Raw genomic sequence first — 22,602 nt, 5'->3', positions numbered from 1 at the left:
AAAACTCTAAAATAGTAACATTTAGAGCCAGTGCCAAGTGTCATCAATTTTATCACTAATAGTGAACCAATATGATCTCCGTCCACAGCAGCATTTTAGCTGCTCTCAGAGTTGATGTCTGTCTATACTAAAACGACTGAAAACGCACATCCAGTGGCCATTCAGGTACACTGGACATGTGTGTACCGGTGTATACATGAAGCAGATAGTCTATTCCGTAGTTACAGAAGATTTGACAAAAGAATAAAGACGAAGAACTACGAAGAACCACACCAGATTTTATTTTGCATGGATCAATAACGAGCTGGGATTGTTCCTGAATGTTACACGGGCGTTAAAAGCAGCTGTGGCAGTGGACAACAAACTGGGAGTCTACGGTGACATGCAGAGTACAAGTGTAGGTTATCTGAAAAGTACAAAATATTTTAAGAAAAATACCCTGTCAAAAACTCTGTCAGTAGCATTGTGTTTCTACTTTGCATGACGTATGAGACCTAATCAGAGAGACAAACATGAGTGTCTGCATCATCGTTTCTAAAGTCCTCTGTTTTTGCCCATCCCCACTCAAACACTCTCCAGAGTTTTGAAACGAAAAATGGGGTCGGCAGCGTTTTCAAACTTCTCCGTTTTACGTCATAATTTTTGCTGTTTTACAATACGATGGGGCCTGAGATGTTGGGAGGTTAGACCATTACAGCCACCTGGGGTAATAAAACTGAGGACCATCTAATTCTTGTAAAGCTGAGGACAATCTGCTTCATGTTTACACCGGCACATGCATGCCCATTTTAGCATAGACAGAGATCAACTCTAAAACACAGCTAGCGTTTTAGCTGTGTTTTAGATGTGTTTTAGCTGATGTGCTGTAGTTTCATTAAACTAAAACGGAGTAGTGTGGGGGCCTGAGGCTAACCAGAAAGGGGCCTGGTAACTGTCAAATCCTTGTAATACCAAGTGATATGAATAATTCAAATGGCAAACCCCACTGAGGCATGCTTCTCAACTTTGCACGTGTATTTAATCAAATTATTTAGTAAAACTGATGACAGATAATACACATTTCACTGTAAATCACAAGAAAGAAAAAACAAGATTTGGATCAAAATTAAGGCATCTCATCTGGCTGTGATCAGTCCACACTTGCTGTGTGCTGACATTAGACTCACTGCCTGCTTCAACACAAGGCCACACATGATGATTGATTTGACAGCTGTGTACATATAAATTGTCCAAAAGTCAAAGACTGACATTTATAAACTGGTTTACAAAGTGCTTTTATCACTTTTACTGCTGGCCAACATGGTTTTATACAGAGGTCAAAGAGTACTCAAGTTCAAACTGAACAAACTGGACTGGAATGTTTGATTTTTGATAAAATACCAGTTTAGATGAGTCACCATTAGAGAGAAACCAAATTTAGCAGGCTGGCCTAGTACTCATTACCCTGCTCATACTTGACTGATCAACGATCAATAAGTGTACTGAATACAGCTTGACTGAACTATTGCTGGGCCATAAATAGAACCCGCATTTAATTTTCTAACGATAAGGGCATTCACTCCCAATACTGATAAATAGAATAAATGTGACATCCATCTCCTGCCAAATATCCTCTGACCTTTACAGTCTAAGGGAAATTCACTTACTAACTGAATTGCTTCATTTGAAGAGGAATTCAATACAGCTGTGGTACAGATTCATGAACCTTAGGTTACCTCAGCGGGATACGCCTGTACAAAGACTCCCTCTGCATCCCTGAAGCGTCTTTCCAACTCAGCGGTATATGGACGTGAAGGATGTCTCAGTGGCATAACCCGGATGATCTGAAATTTCAAATAGCAAGATTGAAACAAGATGCTCTTAAACTTATAGACAGCAGCAACAGGCTCAACTCTCTCTTTCATTCAGGCCTCTGACTTGTACAGTATATACTAAATATAGTATAACGTAGTCAAAACTAAATGCTTTTAAAAACACTTGAATCACTCAAATGCATTATTTTTTTATTATTATTTTGTTTTCCTTAGGCACCTTTTGTTTGCATTCATTCATTAATTAGACCACATTATTTTACGCTGAAAGTCATACTGTATATTGTTGTGGCTTGAACGCACAACTAGGTTATCTTTATTTCTTTGATTAATAGTTGCTAAATTTGCAACCTCTACTCCAACCATCCATCGTCAACCGTTTATCCTGCGTACAGGGTCGCGGGGGACTGGAGCCAATCCCAGCTGACATCAAGGACAATTTAGAGTCACCAATCAACCTAAGCCGCATGTCTTTGTCCACCGGGCCAAATCTGAAGATTGTCAAACAAACAGTTTCACAAAATCATTTTTAATGACTGTGTTTTATTTCTCAGTGGAACTTTTTCAGTGCTAATACAACTTGGCCTGTTTTTATTGCTATGAGCTCTCAGATGACCCTAACTATCAGGTTGTTTTAATAATACCCAACTGAAGGGCTCATATTAACTGTTTTTATAATGGCTTCAGCTGGATATACTTGTATACTTGTGGGGTATACTTGGGCCGAGCGGCTGAGATAAATGTCGTCACGTTTTGGGCACAGTCTGTTCTGTGACAAACCATATTTGAAAGTTCAACTTTGATCACGTTCGTGTTTGATTTGTTGTGTTGGACTGTGTAGCAAGTAGAAGCTGTCCCATTCACCTTTTACCCAATAGTGGGTAACGTGTGCTGTTTATGGTTGTTGCAAGTGGTACATACTTGTTTGCATATGAACGCACAGGGGAGAGAGAGTAGGTGAGAGACCAACAACAAACACAGTTTGACATAAGTCTATTGGCAGTTATTTGCAATCAGTGCCTTCCTAATTCAGCTTGAATGCTCCAACTTCACTGGAAACTCTACAACCCATTTTTCTGTGTGAACAGCATTTTATCTGTGCGACACAATGTACGACGCCGTGATGGTCACTCTTCAGCAGTTAGTATTTTATAACCCTCAATCAACTTGAATTACTTTTTTATAGCTTTATAGATGTCAAAAGAAACAGAGACCTGCAAGAGACACATGCTTTGTTTTTCACACAATTACACACACACACAATATAAATTGAATAATTTTAGAGAGATCGATGGTGATGGTGAAGAAGCGCCATTGTTTTCCATTTATACTTTTAAAACTGCTCCAATGTTTACTATACTATGCAGACAGTATGCACCGTTGATGTTGTGTCCTTTTAATATCTGAAACTGTAGCCAAGGGTAGTTTAAAATATGGACAGGACAAGCGAAGTGGTTCTGAAGTGGTAACTTACAATATAAATTCCCATCTTGAAAATGTGAATTGAAGACTATTGAATTAAGTGGACACATACACAATTTTAATTAATTTAAATTAATACATAAGATTTTACCGGTGGTGTAATCATTTTAACTGTTCAGGACTGTTCAGGCAGCTGGGAGAGAAGGAAAATTAAACTACTACTAAACAATTTTTTAACAGATTACATAAACTGTTTATACACAGGAAATAAAATGATTGGCTTTGGACAATATCTGACAAATAGCAGCTTAATGCAGAACCCTTTTCCTACCTTTTTTAAAATGCCTTGGTTGACCTGGAACCACAACCTCTGGAGAACCAGCTCATCCAACCCCTCCACCTGTAACCTCTGGAGGGGACAGGTGGGGAGGGGAGAGAGATGAAAATGTTAAAGAAGTTTGACTAATTTATTTTGATATTTTATCATATGTATCTTATATGTACACTAAAGCACATCAGCATATAGCACTAAACAGTGTATAGGGAAGAAACAAAGAGGAGGGGGAACAGGTAAACTATTGTTATGAAGGTTCAGGAGTCAGACTTTTGACTGGTGGCATAGAGTCACAGGCATTGCAATACTTGGCAAGCGTCATCTGAGGGATCACTTTCACCATGTCCTCTGATAGGAAAAGTAAAGGGGTCAATAAATTAAGGGACAGTGTCATGACTTTTACCATTCTGCTAATGTTTGACAGTCTAAAGACTTCGTTATGATGAACCCTGATGGTGTAGTTGATTGGGAAGTTGTGCTTCTGTAAAGCAAAGAAAAAGAGAGAGAAAAATGAAGATATGAGATGTGCATAAATCAGACAGCTGTAACACCTTTTTACATGTTTGAGGAATTGGTTGTGACATTTACTATGAAAACTAATCCATTTACATATAACTTCTTTCAAAATCACACACCACTCCTACTGTTCAGTAACAGTAAGTAAGGCAGTAAGGCAGCCATAAAATGTAATGTTGTATTTATGATCCAGTCTCCATGTGGGCCAATGAGATGAAATCATTTCTGCCAGTTGGATTAGTAGTTGCTGCTTTTGGTGTTTGTTTGTATCATGCACATACAAGTTCCACATGGATTCATAAGACGCCAAAATAATGGTGCAGTGAAACAACAATTGTCAGTGAACAACATCACTTCTTGGATTTGCAGAAAAAGGGGTCTGTGTTCTCTCACACGCAAAATATTCCACATCTCTCATACATTTGCACACGCTCCACCGATAACATGACAGGTCTGTCACAACTAAAAGGGCAATCAAACTTGTCCCTCGCAAGGGTATATATGTACTAAATTGATGGCTTGCCCCTTTTAAGTTTTATTTGTACAGATAACAATTTTTCACTTTGCTTCTCTTGCTGTTATCACTATTATTATTTTATGCCTTCTGTTGGCTGTAGTCAGGTGAAAGTCATTCAGGGAATGCCAGGAAATCCCTGATTTCAGTAGAACTGGACAATGCTAGACCTTTAGAATACACAGAACGTCATACACAGATGACAAAATGTAGAATGTGTTTATTTTAGGATGAAAATTTCCTTTAAAACAACGGTCATTGAGGGATAGGATTATACTGCTCATTCACTTCCACTGCTCTGATCTTCCGGGCTGGTCCAGATATTAGGACCACTGACTTTCCACCTGCAAGGCAACTTTACACGTGCTTCCACATTCAGATGCTTGCAAACATGCCAGCATTCTCTCACCATGTACCGTCGCCTGTGGCTGAGGCTGTCGTTGAGCGTCTTCAAGGGTGTGCACATGCTGGCTGGTGTCTGGGCCATCTGAACAGGCGGGAGCAGAAACAGGCCTGCAGAAACAGGAGTGACAGAGCATGAGATTAACTACACAGTTGTTTTTTTACAGAGCAGCAAATGTTGTACATGTCACTGATGTCTACTTAAAAACTGTGTTGTATGTGCGTACAGTACATACAACACACATGTAGGTCTCTTTTTTTTTTTTTTTTACAGTTTGGCTATACATAGAGACAGATAGGACTTGTTTGACCAAACTACTGTATGTGGTCTGACTCAGAGCTGTGTGTGTGTAAGCAATATGTGTGAGTAGTGATATGCTGGTTTCTGTGTACAGGCTTTTTGTGTTACCAGTGCATCTGTTTTGTGTATGATCACAATGAGTTGAAGTAGAGCCAGCACACTGATGTAGATCTCAAAGTGGATCTTCAGCATGACCATCTACAGATAGAATATAACCCGGAGCACGCCGGCACACCGGACACATTAGCTCTTTGCTATGAAGCAAGGCACTCCAGGCGTGGCGAGGTGTGGCGGACCGACGCAGTGTCTCGTTCCCCTTTTCGGGGAACAAGGGTTACATACGTAACCCGAGACGTTCCCCTTCGAGGGAACTCGAACTGCATCGGTGACGACACTATGGGAACGAGAATACCCACTATTCCACGCTGAAGCCTCCGCCTGCCCCCCCAGCGTGCAGTAACGTTAGGCACGACTAAGAGGAGAGCGCAAGGGTGCCGGGTGCAGAAGGAAGGTCCAGACTGTAAAATCGGATGAAAGTGTGAGGAAAAGCTGCCTCACACAAATCCTGGAGCGAAGCCCCTACGTGGAGCCTCGAGTATAGTGCGCCCTTACGGCCACAGGTGAAGGTAACCCTGATAGGCCAGAGAAATAGTCTGAACAATCCAGTTGCTGATCATGTGTTTAGAAGCGGGGAGCCCAGCCTTGGGGGACCCGAAACACACCAGCAACTGGTCTGCTTTCCTCCACTGGTAGGACCTCAGAGTGTAAATACTCAGTGCTCTGACCGGGCAGAGCAGATGAAGTCTCCCGTCCTCCGCCGTCACATGAGGTGGGGGATGAAACGCCTGCAGCACCGTAGACCCTGCCAACCTGGACAGAACCTTAGGGACATAGCCCGGACAGGGGTGCAGGATGGCTCTGACCCTCCCCGGGCAAACTCCAGGCATTGAGGAGAAACTGAAAGTGCCTGGAGATCCCCCACCCTCCTCAGAGAGGTGATAGCGAGGAGAAAGGCCATCTTAAGGGTCAGGTGCTTGGCCTCAGCCGACTCCAGGGGTTTGAAGGGGGCCTCAGCCAGCGCTTCGAGAACTACCGCCAGATCCCAAGTGGGAACCCTGGATTGAGTCACGGGTCTCATCCTCCGGGCTCCACGGAGGAAGCGCATGACCAGTGGAAGCCTCCCCAGAGGCCCATCCCTCAGAGGGGCATGGAACGCTGCCATGGCAGCCACATACACCTTAAGTGTGGATGGGGAAAGGCCAGCAGAGAAACGCTCCTGGAGGAACTCCAGTACCATAGTAATCGGGCAGGTAACTGTGTCCACCGCCCGTTCTCTACACCAGGTGGCAAACACATTCCACTTCAGGCCATACGTCCTTCTCGTGGACGGGGCTCTGGAGCTGAGCAGCGTCTCGACTGTTTCCGCTGTCAGGCCCGCCTCCAGGAACTGGGCCCCCTCAGGGTCCAGACCCACAGTCTCCACAGGGCGGGGCAAGGGTGAAAGACCTGGCCCTCCGCCTGAGACAGCAGGTCCCTCCTCAGGGGGACCTGCCATGGCGGGCCCTCGAGGAGCGATATTATGTCCGAGAACCACACTCGGGCCGGAAAGGCATACAGGCGCAGCCTCTGCCACGTCTGCACCATGGCATCCAGCCCTAGAAGGGCTGGGGGCGAGAGGGAGAACCACAGGGGACAGTGCGTAGTCTCTCGTGACGACCACAGGAGGATCTCATGTGCCAGTTTGCATAACGGGCGAGAGCGCAGACCCCCCTGGTGATTCAAATAGGCCACCGCCGCCGTGTTGTCGGTACTGACAAGGACGTGGCAACCGCAGAGAGCGGGCAGAAAACTCCTCAAAGCTCTGAAAACCGCCAACATTTCCAGGCAATTTATGTGCCAAGAGAAATGATGCTCCTGCCAGGAGCCTCTCGCAAAGCGGCCGTCCATGACCGCGCCCCACCCCACGAGTGAGGCGTCTGTCGAATAATTGTACAGCGACATGACGCTCCAAACACGGGACCCTGGGACATGAACCAAGGCTTCCCCTCGGGCAGAATTCCTTGGATTTTAACCACCACTGCAGGGCTCTCATGTGCAGCAGGCCAGACGGGATTACGCTGGACGCTGCCCCCATGATACCCAACACCCTCTGAAAGTGTTTCACAGTGATGGTGCGGCCTAGCTTCACTCTGGTCACCTGAGGATCAAATGGACCTGACACGTGCAGGCGACAGGTGGGCCCGCATCGTTGTTGAGTCCCACACCACCCCTAGGAACGCAGTCCATGGCCTGTAGCCATCCACTACGGTGCGCAGGACCCACGGGGAAATGTTTGCAAGGCTCCGCCATGCTTCTACAAAATCCATCAAGGGATCCAGCCCCTCGGGCCCGTGTTATGCGTAGGTCCCCAGTGGCACCCTGATGCAGAGGACCGCCAGGGAAAACTCGCCTGCGACCCACGGTGTGTCAGCCTGATCGTTTTCCAGCTGCCCTCGGAGATGTAGCGCTGGGCGCCCCATGACCGAAGCCGCCACACTGCCTCAGCGACTGCCGGGCGCGAGCCACGGGGCATCCAGCCGTCTTCGGAAAAGAGAGCCGCACCCTCAGGGGCAGTGGCCGCAAGCCCCCCTCGAGAGCTGCCTGGGCATGCGGCATCCCCAGACAGGAAACACACAGGGCATGAGTGTCCCCAGCCGTGATGTAGCGCGGGCATGGAAAGACACACTGCCTGAACTGCTCACCAGCCATCTCCTCTGCTTCTCCTTCCAGGTAACTAGATCTTCTTGTGGAAGCCTCCTTCTGAGTAGTCTCAAACATGCCAGAGTGCCTGCTGAATAGAAAAAATCTAATGTGTCCAGTGTGCCGACGTGCTTATATACGCCTCCAGTTACGCCGTCACACGCTACCGTTCTAGCAACGCCAATAGGATTGGAGTAGTTTCATTCATGATTTCAGCCCTGCCACGCCCAGAGGTGTTCCCATAGTGTCATCACCAACGCAGTTCGAGTTCCCTTGAAAGGGGAACTCTTCACTACACAAAATTCCTCCTCCCTAATGTTCACTTTGGGAGCTCGTAATATTTCAGATGGGATGGACGCTTGTTTTACTATATTCTGGGGTCCCCAAAACTGGGGATTGCACTATACTTGTGGGGGATGACAGCTTAGAGGGGACCAAAATGCTGGACCTCAAAAGTTTAAGGCTTTAAGGTAAAGACTTGGTTCGAGGGTTAGGGGTAGAATTAGGTTAGAGGTAGGATAAGCGTACAAGGTAGGTCCATTTGTTAGAGTTTTGTTACAATATACAGCTGTTCCTTTTAGCTGTATTAGTTCTAGTGAATTCAGGCTACTAATGCAGACATCACAGTCGTTTAAAACATTCATGAAATTACATTAATGGTGTACTGAAAGGAAACAACTACCCTTTGATTTATGTTTGATTTAACAAAATTAACTGGCACATTATCTTAGTAATTAGCATAGTTAGCGTTAAACTCCATTTTCATATATGAGCTTGTACAATCCATCACGGTGGCTGCCAAAAACCTGTGTACAGGTAAAAGATCCAGGCAGAGTTTGAATGTTTCATAAAATGCGTTTCTGTATCTCAACCTTCATGTCAGAACATGTTTACACAAATGCAGATTCCTGACACTGTATGTGTATGTGTGGGCTTGTGCGTGTCTGTGTGTGGGATTCATTTGTACTGTATAACCCAAGATTATTTTTATTTTTTGTTAGTGTTGTTGTACAGAGTGTTTCAGTCTGTTGAATAAAGTTGCACCACATACCAGCAAGGGGACAACATGGCAAAACATGTTTTAACATTGATTATACAAATCAATGAGCAGTAGCCTGCAGTAAATGGCACCCATTAACTGTAATCATTTTAGGCAAGTTGAATAAGACACCACAATAATGTTTATACATGGGGAGGATTGTCAGCTACCCCGAGACTACAGATGGATGATCTTCAATTCAAGATAAAATAAATAAAAAAAACTCCCTAAAACAGCCCTGTGTTAAAACTGGGCAGTGGGCCATGGAACATGATCCAAGAAGTTCTGCTTCAGTAACAGATGAATGCGCTTAAAGGCTTTTCATACACTAAAATACTACAGTTTTTAATACTCACACACATGATTTAAACAGTACTTAAGCAGAGCAGTGCTTTGAGATGCTAACATTAGCATACTAACCTCACAATGAAAATGCTAACATTTGCCATTTAGCACTGTTGGAAAGTTAAGGGAATGTTTGTACCAAATTTAATGGCCATCCATGTTTTCAATTGGACAGAGTTCAGGGCTTTGTGATGGCTACTCCAATAGAATCAAAGATTTTGTTGTCCTTAAGCCACAACTTTGGAAGTGTGCTTGGGGTCATTGTCCATTTGGAGACCCATTTGCGAACAAGCTTTAACTTCCCGTCTGATGTCTTGAGATGTTGCTTCAATATATCCACATCACTTTCCTTTTTCTTCCTCATGATGACTTCTATTTTGTGAAGTGCACCAGTCCGTCTTTCAGCAAAGCACCCCCCACAACGTGATGCTGTCACCACTGTGCTTCACGGCCGGGATAGTATTCTTCGGCTAGCAAGCTTCAACCTTTTCCTCATCATTACAGCCAAACATTTTGTTTCAGACCAGAGGACAATTAAAAAAAAGCAAGCTCTTTGTCCCCATGTGCAATTGCAAACCGTAGTCTGACTTTTTTATGGCAGTTTTAGAGCAGTGGCTTCTTCCCAGTTGAGTGGCATTTCATGTTCTTTTCATATACAACTCCTTTTACAGAAGCTTCTAAAGCCATGACATGATTTTCAGGAATTTCCCAATCTGTTTAAAAGCACAATCAACTTAGCGTATGTAGGGCGCCAGCTAGTTCATCACTAGTGTGCGCATCCCATGTACAAAGGCTTAGACATGGCTGCAGCAGGTCCGGGTTTGAGTCTGTGGCTCCATACTGCATGTTCTCCCCTCCCCCCCTCTCTCTCCCACATTTCCTGTCACTCTCCAGCCGTCCTATGATTAAAGGCTAAAAAAGTCCCAAAAATATCTTTAAAAAAACTTTGTGTCTGTAAACGTCTGACCCACTGGAAGGTTTGATATAGTGAATTGTAAATGAAATCATTTGCCTGTAAACAAACTGTTGGAAAATGACTTTTGTCACGCACAAAGTAGATGAGTTTTAATGACTCCACCCTAAGTGTATTTAAATGTCTGACTTCAATTGTGTGGTTCTGCAGTGTAAACATCTTATTCATTATGCAGTATATACTGTACATACTGTGCCACAGTTTTGAAGTAATTTCTGTTCTAGCACTTACAGTATATCCAATATCAATATTTCAACAGTCCCAGGCATTTACAACAATATCTTCCACGGGCTCAGCTGCAGTTACACTATGCCGAAAAAGAGAGAGTAATGACTGCTCTGGAACCTCTGCAGTGTGTTAACATTTTATGAGGCAAGGTGAGGCTGCCTGTGAGGACTATCCAGTTTAGGAGCAGGGGCGGACTGGCCAATCAGGAGAACCAAGCCAAATCCCGGTGGCCTGCAGGCTAATCTGGCCTGCCATTGATAACCTTGAACAACAACAAAACATCACCAGGCAAACTTGAGCTAAACCACACTTTAGTCACTCTCTACAAATGCAGTTCTACTCTGAAGCTTCAACTCATGTAATCAAATGAAACAGTCCCTTCACTCATGGTTTCAATGGTAAACCACCACAAAAATAACAATTACCTACAAAAACAGTATATTCTAAGCAGATACGTTTTAAGGATACATCAATCATGAAGTAACATTTTTATTTCAAACAAATGGCAAACTTATTAACTGTTTTAATTTTTACAAAAGTCCCTTCACCGCTATGCATCATGGCAAGTGTGAGGGGCGGACTTAGGCTACTATGTAGCCTATCACCCCAGACTCGCACAGGCAGCGTGTGAACCGCGGTTTAGTTCCGTCCTCTGACCGGCTTCAACTTCCACTGGAAGCCCCTCAGCATTTCAGCAGCAGAGTGTGCAGCCTCTACAACGAGTAATTACCCAGTATATCCATAAATACACCCTCCAGTGCTCTTGGTTGTCTCAGCCTAAATACAGTAACCCAATGCTGCCCTTACATGAAAGTACTAAAGTACATGTACATATATTCAATGATGTAATATTGACACTGCAGCATTTATGCATCAGTCCTAAAGATGGGTCTGGATGGGTCAGATACAGGACTTTCACCCAGGAGACCGGAATATTATTTGTAAATGTAAGGGGCACTGCATTTAACAAAGTGGAAAATAAATTAGAACAATTCATTTCTACGGTTACTTATTTACATTCCTGTGCATTAAAAATACACTGTATCAATGAGTGGACATTTGCATTTACTTAAATAGCCACACAATTTTGACTCTCCTGAGAGGCCACACTGTATATTTCCACCACAAAGCATTCCTGAGTAACAGGATAAACTACCAGGCTACACTGACTCTAAAACTCCACATGCTTGGTGACATTTGTTCCTGTATCATAAAGTGCTTTCAGGTATCTCTGTTTTTTTCTGCTGCAACGCATCAGTTCTCACTGTCTTTTCAGAACTATGCTTCACCCAGAGCTTAATATCTGAAAAACTTTGACTGGTATTGTTCAGACGCACAACTTTAAAGAAGAGTAGCTGAATGTGGTCATGTAGGTTCAAAATAGTACTGTGGGCGCAATGTCCCGCTCACAGTACTAGCTGATTGGTTACAAGTCATAAGTAATAGCCTATCAACATTGACCATTGTGCAGAAGTAGCCACGAGCCATCACGCTGCTGCCCTTCCCCTCCTCTCCCTGTCTCAGCAGAACGCAAATACACACACCAAGCTGAGCTAGCGGGGCAGATCAGTGTTGATTACGCCAGTTGACCATAACTAAGTAAGTAAGTAACTGTAAGCAAGTGCAGCAAAACCAGCAGTACCAGTAAAAGGCTGATACTGCATCAGTACAACATGTAGGAACCTGCAGCAAGCGATATTTTAATCCGCTCTGTTTCATCCACCGCAGCAGTGTGTTGGTTTTACACAAGCACATGTGCTAGCTCGGCTATTAGTTATAAACAAGCTAAACCTCTCTGTCTGTAGCCTGTTTAGCTGAGATGCTACGTACCTTAAAATTTAGCAACTCCTTGCAAACTCAGCTGCTTGTTGAGTCAAACCAGCTCCTCTCTACCAGCAGCAGAAGAGGGAGGAGGACATGAGGGCGGACTGATACTGATGTCTGTGCTCTTCTGTCTAAACTTTACAGTATTTTGATGCCAGGAATATAGTTTATCTTACATGCTCCATTTGTTTCCAGTGAGATATTGATTGTAAATTGTTACTTTGCTGCTGTAAATTTTACTTTTGTTGTTGCTCTGAAAACAGTTAGCTATAATAAAATATTAAATTTTATTACTGTTCTGAATTTATTCTCTTTTACATGACATATTTTAAAAAAGCAATTATTTAGTAATGTAAAACTAATAAGAGTATAGATAAAGAACAGAACCAATAAATAGTATCAATAAATGTATCAATAAAATCCTAACAATAAATACAAATATAAATGGCAGCAGGTAAAGAAAAAGTTTATGATAATTTATAACTGATAGTTAACAAGTCCATCTTTGTGATGGATCTCTACTTAATTTTATTTACTATTTATAAATATTAAACATAACAATTAACTTTAATCTTGTTATTTCAACAAAGTTTTGTGTTGGAGTTTGTGTTATTAAAAATTTTGACACCTGGATTAAAACTTTTACAGCAAATGTACATCGGTCCCACATATCGGTCATCGGTCTAACTGGTTACTAATAATCGGTACCGGTATCTGCCCGGAAAAAAACATCAGTCAATCCCTACTACCGAAGATTGTTATTGACGTGCTAGCCTGCAAACATATTCACTATCAAAACTGGGGTAATAAAGAATCAAATTTAACTGAAATTGCATGATTCGTTTCTTCATAGTTCAAGTCTCATTTTTAGAGGAATGTCGTGGGTGTGTTTGGGGCTAGCATCAATCAGCACTTTGACAAATGGGTTAAGACCCTGTTGAACTTCCATTGTTTTAGAAAAAAACTGTCAAAAAATAAATGTGAACAATAAGGGTAAGCTGCTCAAAAAAAGACTGACAAAATCAAAATCAAAATTAAGCATGTCAACGTTTTTCTGCTAATGACTGAAAACAGGAAAATAATATTTCACAACCTCAAGGGGTGCCACCAGATGCCACATAATGGGACCAATTTACAACCAAACACTAATTAATATTAAATCAATATATACGTTTATCCAAGGATTGATTGAATCAAAGGGCAACTGGACTTAGTTGAAGATTCGCCTCTCATCCAAGAGGCTTCTTCAGTTCTTCAGGGAGTCCCAGGCATTTAACCTCCGTGGGGTCGTTATCAAGGTGATGAACACCACTTGGTTTGTTAGTGTTCCCGGCTGTTGCACTGACAATTGCTTTGGTCGTTAGCGTCAATGCGTTGGCATTGTCACTTGAGGCCAAATGTGAGTTTTTAACATCTACTGGGCAGGGATGAAAGGATGAAACCATCTGTTCTCCATATCCAATATATGAACATTGTTGTCCTCAAAGTTGTGTCCCTTATTCTTAAAGTGCAGGTAAACTGCTTGACCATGTGTTTGTGTACTGGTTGTTTAGTTTCCACAAAATACAGGTCTGTGCAGAAGTCTGTAAAATCCACTGTTGTACTGAAAATAGGTGGGCTCAGAGAGTTTCCAAATCTGGGCTGAGGTTAATTCTGTTGTTCAGGTTGTTGTCTTGTAGCAGTCGTGTCTTTACAGTTTCCACTGCCTCTATGGTGAAGATACATGTGAATAAGGAGGTCACATCTTAGGACATTATGGTTTCATCTAGGTCCAGTTTCAGTCCCCAAACCTTTTACACAGAATCCATGGAGTTTTAGATACAGTGAGGTGTTACCATTTAAGGGGCTAAGACAGTGATATACTTTATGTTTTGCAATGCTGTAGGTAACTGAGTTGATGTGTGTATGTTGTTCCTCAAATTGTAAGTCGTTTTGGATGAGATCGCCTTCTTTTTGAATCTTGGGTAATCCATATATTCATGGGATAGCTTTTCCAGGATACAAAGTGAATTATTAAATTATAAAAGTGATATTATTCTTGGGTGATGTTTTTTTCCTTCTGTAGCTGTTGTAAACATTGTCTATGAGTTGCCCTTTGATTCAACCCTCCTTAGATAACTATGACCTGGGTGACTGAGACTCTTTACAGACATTATCCGTTTACATGCAACAATGAAATAAACTGCTGTTAAATGGTCTGTTTCAGCCACTGTCCAGATTGCAACAGACCTTGCACAAAAAATGTGGTAAGAAACTATTAAGGGGAAACTGTGGAAACAAAAAATCATTTTAAACTAAAACTACTATAGAGGTGTAGGACTCCTGAGTCCTACAGCTTGCTATTGATGCTAGACACAATCAAGTTACTAGAGCAGATACAGCATGCACAGTGCATTGTGCTTTGACACTGCCTGACACCCTCAAACTAGGAACTGCAAATGGAACAGACACACATCGCTGCTGCTTGCATGTGGCAGCAGGGATTCACTCTGCTGAATGAAAAGACATTATACCTCATAGGAAATGTGAATAAAATAGAAACACTGCCTTACTGGCATTATTAGAAAGAATAGGTTCACATTTTTTCACATACATCTTAAAACAATACTGATATGCCCATATCGTCATGTGTTTCAGCAGTGTTTATTCTCCAATAACTGAGTGACAGACTACTTAAGGCTGTTAATTACCTGTTAGCCTGCAAAAATATACACTGTCAAAACTAGGGTGATGTAGAGTTTAATTTAAATGAAATGGTGTGATTAATTTCTTCACGGTTCAAACCTAATTTTTCTCACAAAGAGGAAGGAGGAATGTCGTGGGTGTGTTTGGGTCTTGCATCAATCGTGGTCAGGCAAACATCCACCAGGCACTGTGACAAATAGGTTAAGACCCCACTGAACTTCAGAAAAAACAAAAAAGGATTGAATGTGGATGTTTTTCTACCCATGACAGGGTTTCACAATGATTAAATCCCAGCTATCTGACTGTACATGGCTTTCGTCAGGTCATGGTATGTGAACACACCTGCATTGATGAGTCACGTGAGACTATGGGGATAATTAAAGTCTAGTCAAGCCTTACATGTTTAATGGGAGCAGGGATCCTGGAGCATTGGCATGGATTCAATCACTAACTGAATTGTCTGTAAAGGTTCTCAGTCATCTAGGTCATAGACAGAGAGGATGGATGGTTTGAAGGAGTTGCCAAGGAAGACATTTACATCCAGGTTGAGAAGCCGTCGCTTAACGGGGGAGTTGGTCTATGCCACCAATTATCTCCCATTTACAATGCTGTCTTTCATCACTTCCCAGGAAACAAATGTTCACTTTTGGCCTCATGTGGCTCCAATGACCATAACGACTGTCGTTACATCATACAGGAGCACTAACAAACCAGTGGTATTGATCATTTTGACAACGACCCCACAGAGGTTAAACTTTTCTACCAGTCAGAACTGAAGAAGTCTCTCGGGTGAGGGACGAAACGTCTTGAACAAAGTCCAGTAGCCTTGGATTCGAACCTTCCTTGGATGTGTGTGAATTGTAAGGTTTAATAGTGGGGTGAGACTACACTACTTTAGCATACTTTGCCATTTTTTTAATAGGCTGTATTATCGGGTCACAATTCATTCATATTCACTGAACCAGATTTCAAGCGTTGTCATTAAAATATACAGTAAATATGCACATAATTTCTTGGTAGTCTTTTAACATATAAAGCTACTTAATATTAAACATTGTTCCATTAAAAAAATACTTTGATTGTCAGGGCACGCCCTTAAATCCGGACATCTATCTGTCTAACTGTCTATCCTACAGCAAATATACCCAATTACAGTGTTTTTGTAGAGACGCAGTAGGGGCAGCTAATATACTGTAGATATAACTATGTAAGTGAAAAACAAGTTGTTTTCTTGTTTTGGTTTAACTTCTATCCCAATTGCTGATTTGAAGATGAAACTAGAAAAAGCATGTAGATTTTCGTTTTCTTAAAAAATAATGCAATGTGTATTTGAAAAACGAAAAGTCAAATTCTGGTTTGTGTACTCTCCATCCAACGCTTTGGACTGAGATTACACAAACCATAATTTTACTTTTAGTTTCAGCGTCTCAATAAAAAACTTTCTAATCCAATAAACAAACTATTTAAGTAGTTGTTTTTATTGCAATGTGAGACCACAAAACATGACCTCATCAGGAGAGAACTAGTGCTATTGACAGTATTCCAATATAAAGTATGTTACTCTTGAACTGCAATGAAGCTGCATTAGGGTGTCACTACTACTGGTATTGTAGTAGCGCTAAGTGTCATCTATGAATCTGAATAACTTTCAGTTTTGAAGCAAATCCTGCTTTGTACTTGCCTTACAGATACACTCTCCCCTTGTGCAAATTATGTACACACACACGCATATACAATTCCATCTTTTACGCAAACAAAAACTTGCTCAGCACCAATTAGAACGACAATGGCCACTGCACACACATATAAACACAGATGTTTCTTACCCAAAAGGCCTCCCAGCAGGCCGACTGATGTGGACAGTTGAACCATACTCTTGGGTCCTCAGCTCCACAGTGCTTAAAACTCAGCAAAGTGTATAAGCACACATACACAGACTCACACTCCTCCAACGCTGGTGTCTGCAACTCTTCAGTGTTCAGCACATGGATTGTCGGGCTTCTTCACTGCATTGTTGAACATCTCTGACACATGCTGGCAGTAGCAGATCCTGGTTTTAATGGCTCGTGTACTTCTGTTGCTTCCTGCTGTTGACAAGTCTGAAAACAAGACGCAAAACCAGTCAGCGAGCCAAAAAGGAAAATAGGCATACAAAAAACAGATGTGGGGAGAAAAACTGGAAGTCAACCCCACTGACAAACAGAGACCAGGTCCGAGCCTGAAAATGCTTCAAAAAACATCCACATATTTTCTCGTATTTCCTCGTAAAAAAAAAAAAGATATTTATTTGTACTTTATTACACCACAGAATAAATATTATCAAAGAAAATATGACAATTAAGATTTTTTTAAATCCTGTAATAGATGAGCTGACCTATGGACATAAAGAGGTGCTCATAGCAGCTCGGCTCTGTATGTAAGGCCTGTATCTCTACACAACAGCTAATATTGTACATGACAAAACGTGATGCATCAATCTGATGCTATAGGAAATTTGATAGAATTTCCAATAGCTGAACTCTGTATACCTTCACTGCATAGAACTGACTGAAGTCATTTTAATATGGGTTGGGGTTACACATAACTACACGTCACTTCTCACATCTTAATTGTATTGCTAAAAACGGTTTATTAAATTGTTACAGTGCATCAGTCTCATAATGAAAGCACAGGTTATCAGGTTTAACATTGTCTAATACATGTAAAACACACAGTTCCTGCTGTAGTATGACAGTTGCTGTGTACGGATAAAGATCTGACAAACAGTGCTGAGGCTGCACTCGTTGTCCTGCATGAGCTGGGGGAAAGGACTTCTGCTTTACTGCAGGTCTCTGCATTTATACACTGAACCACTTCAGTGTGTAACTTCTTCAGGTAGTTGTACACCAGTTCTAATGTTTGTCAGTACTGATATGTACTCTGTTAATTGTGACAGATTTTGTTTTGCATTGTTAAAAAACTGCATTTTGATGAAGTAGATTTTTAAACTTGTGTGAGATCGTTACTTCCTAGTGAGGCAATCTCCCACTTTAGTGGGTCTGTCAACAACCTGTCTTTAACTGTGTCTTTTGATAATGTCTGAGATAGGGATGACTGCTGAACAGCTAAAACATAAATTTCATCCAGAGAGAAATACAGTTGATTTTAGGATTTAAAGAAAAATAGATTTACAATTATACACCCTGCCATAACTAATGGGAATGTGATATAAAACAAAAATGTACTTCATACTTGAGTCAGAAGGATCACTGAACCTGTGGCATCAAAAGCTGCAGTGGCACATGTTCAACACGGACCTATCTTTGAGAACAATCTTGGTGGTAGACATGCCCCTAATATATACAATTTGTTTGTCTTCTCACATTCGGCGCATAGAAAATCTTGCACCTTCTAACGAACTATGAGGTCATTTTAGATGCAACTCTTGAGCTCAGTGCAACTTCACAACAAGCAACAAGATAGACGATCGCGATAAAATGCAAGTTTAAATATTTTACGCTATCAGAGAGGTGCTGAGTCAACTCTGTGATCCTTTTAGAGGCTGTGGCGTGCGGTGTATACTGGAGTGCATTATATTTGAAGGTGTTTCTAATACTTTTCTAACCCCGCGAGGCACAATATTAGAAACATCTCAGGGAAAAGCAGAGGCATTCCCTATTTGAGTCAGAGACTCTCAGATCAGCACACCCATCGCCTGCTTTCTGTGTCTCATCAATAAAATGTTCCAATTTCAAGTAAACTCCAGCAAAGCTCAGGAATGCTTCTGATGTTTTGGTGGAAACACACACGCTAAGCTGTATAATCACTGCTGAATGTCACTGATTTGTCACGCTCAAAACAAAAGAAGCGTCTATTTTAGGACAGAAAATGTATGTTTGTTATGTGTACAACAAACTGATAACATGTCAATAATATTCTCATAGCTGACTGAATTTGAACATTTCTCAGTATTTACTTAATATTTACAGTATATGCTCTATTTATCTAGACAATAAACTATCTTAATTATGAGTTATTACTTCCTTCTCTCCTTCCCTCCCTTACTCTTTTATTTCTGTTTTTCCTTCTTCAATTCATTATCTGCATCCTCATCTCTCTCTCCCTCTACATCTGGCTTTTTCCAAATTTATTCCAGCACCCCACAGCTGCACGTCACACCTCAGTGAGTAGCCAGCTGACTAAGTCAATGACTTCCTGGCTGGTTGAATGTGCCACCAGTGGTGCAGTCATTGCGGCAGGCAGACAACTTGTTGCTACTGAGATCAACAAATAACTGATCCCTGAAACTGTTGGTTTCACTGTCAGCAAAAATAGACAAAACGTACGTAAGTTGTAATTGCAGCATGCTGCATGTAGACAGGCAACAGAAATGAAAAACTGTAACATGGTCACTAGTGTGATCACCTCATGACGCAGTAGAGGAAGTTTTCAATGAAAGACTCCCATGACTCATGGGCAAGTCACAATCTGGACTTTTTCCTAACATACTCAGTAACTAGCCTAAAAATTACTTTCTTTTGAATGACTTGACTTTGAGACATTAGTATGGATACATGAAGTATCTCTGAGTAAATACTGTATGAACGATACCTTTCCGATATTATGTTGTATGGACAAACAATGCACATTATCCACTTTAATGGCAATATTGTCCCCCACTCTAGGTGTCACTAGAGCTGAGTGTATATCTCTTTGCACTGCTTATGTCACACATCTGCAGCCTGGGTTTTTATGCTGTAGTTGGTAGCACATTGGTTAGTCATATCCTTCTAGCCTTTAAATTGCTGAGCGTATATCATTCAGCAAGAGATGTTTACAAGCTGCTGCCCATACTACAAAACTGTGTAAATAGGACACGGGAACCCTACAACATGTTAGCTCTTGTGCTGAAACCTTTACGCTCTCACAGGCAATGAGGCATAAAAGCTGCATCTCTGACCTGCCCTCAGTATTCACTCAGAAAATTACAGGGTCTGCGGTTTCTTCCATTTCAAAAGACATACTACATGACCATAGGCCTACAGAATGAATATATTGGAATATACTATATATACCAGATTATATAGGCCTTCCATCATCCTTTTTATCTACTTGTTTGTTTGTTTATTTAGTATTGCTGTGCTCGTGAGAGCCCCCAACGGTCCACATTCCTTAAACATACATTCACTCTAATCTAGACCTTCTCCATCAGCATTGCATGTCTAAACCTCATCCTACTTCTAACCCTAAAACCAAACAGTCCTGCCCCTCAAACAGCCTGGGATGATGTGAGACTGGGTCAAAATGTCCTCACAAAAAGTGAGTCACCAGTGGAGGTCCAAACCTCAGACCGGTCCTCACAATGATAGAAGGAAAGCAGCACACACACATACACACACATTGCTTGGGGCTGACTCACCACAGCTTTCCTCTTCTTTTCACTAACCCTCCTCTGTTCCCTTTCTACTCTTTTGGCAAGGTTCTTCTACTTCACTGAGTATTACCATTTTATGTTATTTTATACCTACTCCACTACATCTCAGATGCAGATATTTACTTTTTACTACATTTGTCTACTTCATACCCTTACTGTCCAGTTAAAACCATGTATCACCCAATTGGTGAATCTTTTTAGAATACTGAAGGATGACGTGTTCCTTTCTCAGTTGAAACAATTGTCCTACTCCTTAAGCTAAATAAACAACCTCCTAGCATCAGCTGGAAAATGCATTGTCACAAAGATGAAAACAGGGCTGTTTAGGGATACGAGGTTCTCACAGGACACAACGCTACAAACATTTGATTATCTTACAGAATATGACGCATTGCGGTAGATTCAACTACCCAACAGTATATAAAGTAGTTAAATTATCTCAACCTTAAACATCTACAGCCATAAAATGCAACATACATTAATGCAGCAGTAATATTAATCAGGAAATATCAGATACAATAGTAAAACACTGACATGAACTTTTTTTTGCAGAATGAGTACTTTTACTTTGATACTTTAAGAACCTTTTGCTGATAATATACTTTTACTTGTAGTGGAGATACAGTGTGTGTGCTATGAGTACTTTTACTTAAATAGCCTTCTGAAATGAATACGTCCTTCACCACTGTATATATTTCAATGGCCTAAGGCCAAAAGAGCTTCATTAGCTGTGAGTAGCAGAAGACCTTTATACCTATATGCCTTTATAGGCAGGCTGTCTAATTTTGCACTAACCGAGGCTGTTGCCCTGCAAAACCTGCAACAGAGGTCATGCAGGTTGAATGAGCAATGTTCACAGTCCATAGTGCAATGATAAAGCAAAAATAGCTGCTGCATTTATATAGTCTGGCCAAAATAAATGTTCATTCAACTGCATTTAAAAACTGAAGCTCGGGTCAAATGAGCAACCATGAGCGTGTACCGCCTGTGGCTGCATGAACTTCTCTCACCACGCCTGCCAGAAATAATAATCTACTCTTCTGGGAGGAAAATATAACCTCAGTTACACTGACCGTGTTGCTCTCTCAAGTTTTTATATTGCTTTCAGTAGATTTACACATCACAATATTTTTCATCCCTCACATGTTGCACTTAACAGTCTTGTCTCCAGGGCCTGCCCATGGCATAGGCGACACAGGCGGTTGCCTAGGGTACAAAATGTGAGGGGGCACTTCAAGAGAAGGCTTTCAACTTGCCGCGAATCAACTCTTCTCAGCTGCTGCAACACGGGCGTAGTGATAGTAATTTTATTAAATCAAGTTGATCTATAGCAGGAACATAGTCATGGTTTAAAAGCAACAGCTACAGAATGCCTGAGAGCCTTACAGCATTATATTCTATACATTTTTTATATTTTGGTTTGTCACCTGCTGCCTGAATTTTGTGAATTTTTGTGTTTCCCTTTACATAAATTAATGTAAAAAATTCCACCATAAATTGAGGCAGAAAAGGCAGACACTGGTGCAGAAATTTTCACCAGAATGCAGGAAATTAAGTCCTGGGGACCCCCACACCCTCCTCTTCATTTGACTCCCCTCCACCATTGAAACACTAAACCAGTGCTCTAGTATTATATATAGAAAATTACCCTATAATGCAAAAACAGTCTCTGGGTTGCCACACAACCCCCTGATTTAAAATCCCCAACCCCTGATTTAAAATCTCGCCTAGGGTTCCTACACCGCCAGTGCCGCCCTGCTTGTCTCAGTAAGTTGAAGAAGTAGCCTGACTACTTCTTAACTGTTTAACCTGAACTCTATAACTCATGCACTGATTTGTAATGTTGAAATAGTCAGATGTCTATCTGAACGGTTGCTGAGGAAGTTCCCCCTCTGGGATCAATAAGGTCTTGATTGTTCATGAGCTATGACAGCTGCTGCAGATGTTGGGATGTTACTGACTGCCTTATTCCATGCAGGCTGAGCCACAGAATTTATTTGCCTCGCAAACTTCATGAGCAGGACCATATTGTTCCTCTGCCAGAAGAAAAGCGCTG

General features: G+C 41.7%; 1 protein-coding gene across 2 annotated transcripts in view; it reads right to left on the bottom strand.

The window, feature by feature from the left end:
* The window catches only part of il34 (interleukin 34), a 31,340-nt gene that overhangs the window by 8,287 nt on the left and 451 nt on the right, over positions 1–22,602 (bottom strand). For both annotated transcript variants that reach the window (XM_038705747.1, XM_038705745.1), the window contains 5 exons: positions 16,960–17,232; positions 5,007–5,110; positions 3,971–4,048; positions 3,565–3,642; positions 1,716–1,823 (listed from right to left, as the gene is read on the bottom strand). In XM_038705747.1, the coding sequence (XP_038561675.1) occupies positions 1,716–1,823; positions 3,565–3,642; positions 3,971–4,048; positions 5,007–5,110; positions 16,960–17,005 (414 nt within the window). In that variant the 5' untranslated portion in view covers positions 17,006–17,232. The remainder of the gene's footprint in view (positions 1–1,715; positions 1,824–3,564; positions 3,643–3,970; positions 4,049–5,006; positions 5,111–16,959; positions 17,233–22,602) is intronic.

This window comes from Micropterus salmoides, unplaced genomic scaffold (genome assembly GCF_014851395.1).
Source record: "Micropterus salmoides isolate LMB-PRFRI ecotype aquatic unplaced genomic scaffold, ASM1485139v1 Ms_hic_scaffold_8, whole genome shotgun sequence".
In the NCBI taxonomy this organism is placed as follows: domain Eukaryota; kingdom Metazoa; phylum Chordata; class Actinopteri; order Centrarchiformes; family Centrarchidae; genus Micropterus; species Micropterus salmoides.
The sequence above is the reverse complement of the archived record's forward strand: the minus strand, read 5'-3'. Positions and strand labels throughout refer to the sequence as shown.